Here is a 5,679-nt window from a genome sequence, read left to right as displayed (position 1 = left end):
CGTCTGAAATATCAATCTCAAAATGTTTTTTTTTTATAGGTTTAAGTTAGCTTTGATCAAATGGCAAAAAATGGACCATCCGTCAGAAAATTGTGAAATTTTGTTTGTACCATTTCGAAACCTAGATTTTGTATTGTACAAGTTTTCCCTATTTAATTGATGAACTATAATGATTGTATTTTGTATTTTGTATGTTGTTTTTGTTGTATTTTGTATTTTGTTTGTTGTTTTTGTTGTATTTAACGCATTTACCATTCCTTTTCCAATCAAATATACAATTTTCTACATGTTTGTTTCAAAAACAAGTAAAAAAAAATTCAATTAATCCTTTCTGAATGATACCCCGATATAGCTTATCCTGTTTTTGTAAAATAATCAGAGGACACATGTACTAGCCTATTTAAAACTTTTTACTATTTATGTTAATTCACAATAACAATTACGTGAAGGTACTAAAATGTAATGTTGAATCACAAACAAAACATATGACATGAGTGTCCATTTTTAAAATTTATGGAATTAACAGATATGTGAAAGTACTTCCGATTAAAGACACAAACATTGTATATCACCACACCGGAATGAGTTATTGACATATTATACCTATATACTAAAGTTGTTTATGAGTCATACAAGTATTAAACAACGCATGTTACATTGGTTGTTGACAGTGTATTCCTCTCATACCAAACAAATTTTAGTACCTTTAACTATGTTATTGTTTACCTATAGTGCGGCGAACTGTTGAAAATCAATGGTTTACACATTATCTAACGACCTTGACTTCTAATTTTAGATCCCGGTACTTCTCGGTAATCTTCGACAATCAATAGCAGTCGGTTGAAATATAAACAGCTTTGCTCTAATCAAGCTGCCAGTGTGTTTTGATCTTTCTGACAGTACAAACAGTATATCATCTTGTTCGTTAACTTGCCGGCTGTAATAAGATACATTGTTGTATCTGTGTAGAGAAAATGCCTTGCTTGGATTTGGCTTATTGTGAAATGGAACTGTAAGTGTATTTTATTTTAGATATGATTATTTTTTCTTATTCACATATAAACTAGTAGTGTCATTGAATGGTTTTTATTTTTTTTAGATATTGATCAATATTTACCATACATTATTTATTTTTAATGAATTTTGTTTACTATAATATATATCTTTGGTTCCTCTCAGGAGTTGAGTTCATTCTTGTTGGTTATGCAGGATGTGTAGATGCGGATTCAGAAAAGGGGGAGGTCTGGGGTTTAAAACCCTTTTTGTTTATGTTTTTAACTCATGCAAAATCCTTGTTTTTGTAATACACTGCATCTATCAATTTTCAATTTGAATCATTTACAACACACCCTTATAATTTTCTGACTCGATGCCTACACGCCTGATTGCAAAAATAGTTTGGGTATGCTACAAAAGACCGGGAGGGTCCTTGCAGCGTCTTAAATATAGGTATGCATAAATTGCCGAATCAAATTCCTCCTTGGGGGAAAAGTCAAAGCTCGATATTTTGTCACTGTCCGGTTGATAATATCCTGTGTTATGAATATGTCTTTTTATATAACCATTGTTGATGAACAAAAAATGTTTATTATAAAAAAAAACTTGGTGGTACATGTATTTGCATACAATATATTGTGTAATTGCTTGAAGTCCAGCCAAGGAAGGTATACGAATCTGACCGTACATATTAATTATGATAATTATTTACATGATAAAAATAATTTGTCCATACTTAATGTTTTTTCTATTTTATATTTGCAGGATAAAAAATGTATTTGATGGCAAAATTCCACAAATTCCTATGGTAGCACAGTTGAGAAATGGACGGTCAATAATTGTGAACTACATGACGGAAAACCAAATATCCGAAACCTACTGTATGATTCAAGAAGCAGCTCAATGTGGCGAAGGCTATGGAATAGATGAATTCGAATCGGAAGACGAGTTCCGAATGGAAATTAAAGACAGTGACTGTTTTGCAATCACATGTAAAGAATCGGGACTCCTTTTGGCTGGATTTATTATTGCAGTTAGCAAATTTTATAGAGGACACGGTGCTATGGCGGACCCATTTGTAATTGTCAAGCGAACCGAAAGGAAACAATATCTTGGAGAATTCGCTCTGAGTACAGCTGTCAAATTCGCAACTTGTCTTGGATATATTGGGATGTACATCGACACGTTTTCAAGTAACAAGGGCATGCTAAGGATCATTGAAAAGGTCGAGGGATTCCAGAAGGTCGGCATTCTACCGGTTGGCGGGAAATTACAAAATGGACAGATAGTGAGTTCTATAATATTTATAAAGTACCTGAAACCAATTGAAGGAAGCTGATGAATTGGAACATTTTCAAGGACTTCATCCCACGAAGTTTGAAAAATCTAAAGTCTTCAGACATTATCTGGCGTGAAACAAATGACATGATTAAAACGGCTAATGCGATAAAACCAAGTACATGCAACTGTTGTATGATGTAACTATTAGATACTGGACAATTCAATTGTTACTATTATTGTTTTATCCTGTAGCCCATTGCCAGACATGTGAGCGAACTATAATATAACAGAAGTCGGCAAAACAGATCATGTTTGATTAAACTCTCTGTAAGATCATTAAACTTTAATGACGTAGTAGGTCATTGTCATCGGGATCAAACCACACGATTTAAACCACCGGATGTTGTGTTCCTTTATTTATAAATGGCCATATTGATATTTTATTTGATAATTCCAACGATCTCAATTAATTGTTCCATCAAAATAAATTTTATATATGAATATGTTTATATTATTTGTTTGAGTTCATAGACTAGTATGTCACACAATGCACACACAAGAAGAACGGTTAAGGATCAATTTCAAATAGAATTGAGCATGGAAACGGGAAATGTGTCAAAAACAACAACCCGACCAAAGAACAGAACACAGCCCAAAGTACAGTATTAAATTATGGGTACGTTAAGAGTATATTATCAATTCGGATACAAAATATCCTCTTTCAAAACATACAATCTTGTTTATTCTCTTGTCAGTGGCGGGATAGAGATCAGCTATGTATGTAAGTGTCGTCCCTTTGATTTGTCCTGGACATTCATTTACACAAGACGCATTGCAAACATCTCATCGTGTCCGTATTCGCGGAGAGGGAGAACGCAAACATTCCCCTACAGTTGAAAAAGTAATTTCTTTTTAATTAAAACCCCCATTAAGATAAATGTACACATACATGTTGGGAAATTCAACATTTCACCTAAAATCACCTATACATGTTGTTATTATGTTGTTATGTTGTTGGGGTGCTGGTTCATTAACGTTTCCCTTACATCTCGTATTATTCAAATTCACGACAGCAAGTCTCGGGAGGCCAGTTGCTTCAATCATTGCTTTCTTCTGTAGGCATGTCGATGGTTGATATTATAAAGTTGGGAAATTATTGTACACAATTGAAATTTTGTTTTTGTTATGAAATATTCATGTTGATTGCAATTCTTTGATATTTTCTGGAAGGTTTCATTTATGTTTAATTGGTGCACCTGCTATTTTGGAATTGTTCAAGGAATTTTTCTCATTTTCCAGACTTTGGGAATAAGTCATTATTCAGCAATACTTAGTGACAGTGGCATTTCTGAATTAAATATACACAGATACAATCATTACAAAAGTTAAGACTTCATCTAAAATATTATAATTACTTACCCTTGAAATATTGTCATTAACTGCCCCGATCCCTCCATAAAAAGAGGGTATGAGATATCATGGGTCAATATAAACCCATTAGTCAATGCAAAATCGCCATTATAACAAAAGAAAAACAGACAACACCATAACCAAAAGAAATAGACAAAGAAGACTAAAGAATGAGCAACAAAAACCAAACCAAAAACCGATAATAACTCGGATGCTCTAACAGGGCCAGAATTTATTGTTCCTGCTCCACAAGTTACACAGGATGTTCCTTGAAGAACCAATCAGAACTGAGGAAAACGATATTGTCTTATAGATATACCATTGTAGTAATACTATTGGTGCCTTTTTTCAAAAACTAATAAAAGGAGATATGATGTATACATCAATGAGACAGCAACCGAACGACAATATATAAACCAAAACAATTCTACAACCCTTCTATGGTGCGATTATAGGTTTCAATCATCTAACTCAACTCTGTATTACTATTTACATAGAAGTGTTATCATTTATCAGCAAAATTTCATTTTGGCAATTAAACCATGAAAAGACCAGATAGTACAGCGACTCATACTTGAGGCTTACATCTAATACATGTATATATTTATATATTTCTGAAAACGAAGAAGACGGTATTTATCGTATGGATATGGTTAAATGAAAAGGAGACGGAAAACATTACACATTGCATATATGTGTTATATCATTCAAAGACAGTCTGAATCCAAGTTGAACCTCTAGAACTATCTTTTACCAATTATAACTATTAATTCATCAAAATAGGGAACATTACTTTACATTTCTTTTATTATGTCTGCAACGTGATGTATAATCGATTACAAGCCAAGTGTTAGCACACTGAATGAGACATAATGATTGTTTGTGTATTAACAAAAACGTGTGCTTATTAAATGACATTTATAAAAGAGTCTTTTGACACCTTGGTTATTTATAGAAATTGAACTTAAATTCAACCGTAATTGATTTTTTTGGTGTCAAGCACTTTTAACACCCTAGTAGAATGTCCTTGAAGATTGTATGAATGACATAATGACAACTGAAATGCAGAATGAAAAGTGTCTAGAAAATATGATATTATATGATTTTTTTGGTGTCAAGTACTTTTAACACCTTATTAGAATGTCCTTGAAGATTGTATGAATGACATAATGACAATTGAAATGCAGAATGAAAAGTGTCTAGAAAATATGATATGATATGTTATTCAGGATCTTCACTGACAATGGGCTCATATTCCCAAGTCAGGAATATGACAGTTGTTTTCCATTCGTTTGATGTGTTTGAGCTTTTTATTTTGCCATTTGCTAAAGGACTTTTCGATTTGAATTTTTCTTGGAGTTCGGTATTTTTGTTATTTTACTTTTTTAGCTCACCGGGGCCCGAAGGGCCACATGTGAGCTTATGCCATCACTTGGCGTCCGTCGTCGTCCGTCGTCGTCTGTCGTCGTCTGTCGTCGTCGTCTGTCGTCGTCTGTCGTCGTAAACTATTTCAAAAATCTCCTCTGAAACTACTGGGCCAAATACCTTCAAACTTTAACTAAATGATCCTTAGGGTATCTAGTTTATAAATTGTATCCGAAGTTTTGATCCATCGACAAACATGGCCGCCATGGCTTAAAATAGAACATAGGGGTCAAATGCAGTTTTTGGCTTATATCTCAAAAACTAAAGCTTTTAGAGCAAATCTGACATGGGGTAAAATTGTTCAGTTGGTCAAGATCTATCAGCTCTGAAATTTTCAGACGAATCAACTGCCACCGAATTGGTAGTTTTAACAAAATTTTGCAGTTTTTTGTTATTATTTTGAATATTATTATAGATATATATAAACTGTAAGCAGCACTAATGTTCAGCAAAGTAAGATCTACAAAAAACTTAATATGACAATAATTGTCAATTGACCCCTTAAGGAGTTATTGCCCTTTAAAGACAATTTTACACAATTTGTTCATCAAGTTTGCTAACATTTAA

General features: G+C 33.1%; 1 protein-coding gene across 1 annotated transcript; it reads left to right on the top strand.

The window, feature by feature from the left end:
* Positions 1-822: 822 nt before the first annotated feature.
* On the top strand, positions 823-2,778 carry LOC127732046 (uncharacterized). Its single transcript, XM_052241083.1, has 2 exons — positions 823-1,012; positions 1,762-2,778. Exons 1-2 carry the CDS (start codon positions 975-977, stop codon positions 2,333-2,335), a joined length of 612 nt encoding a protein of 203 aa, XP_052097043.1. The 5' UTR covers positions 823-974; the 3' UTR covers positions 2,336-2,778.
* Positions 2,779-5,679: the final 2,901 nt, after the last annotated feature.

The sequence above is a fragment of the Mytilus californianus genome, unplaced genomic scaffold (genome assembly GCF_021869535.1).
Source record: "Mytilus californianus isolate M0D057914Y unplaced genomic scaffold, xbMytCali1.0.p SCAF_22, whole genome shotgun sequence".
NCBI classification, from domain to species: domain Eukaryota; kingdom Metazoa; phylum Mollusca; class Bivalvia; order Mytilida; family Mytilidae; genus Mytilus; species Mytilus californianus.
Note: the sequence above shows the minus strand (reverse complement) of the source record. Positions and strands in the feature narration are given on the sequence as shown.

Coding starts and splice junctions, on each gene's coding strand:
- LOC127732046 (XM_052241083.1), top strand. CDS start 975: ATGCCTTGCTTGGATTTGGCTTATTGTGAAATGGAACT. Junction 1,013..1,761: donor GCTTATTGTGAAATGGAACT/GTAAGTGTATTT, acceptor TTATATTTGCAG/GATAAAAAATGTATTTGATG.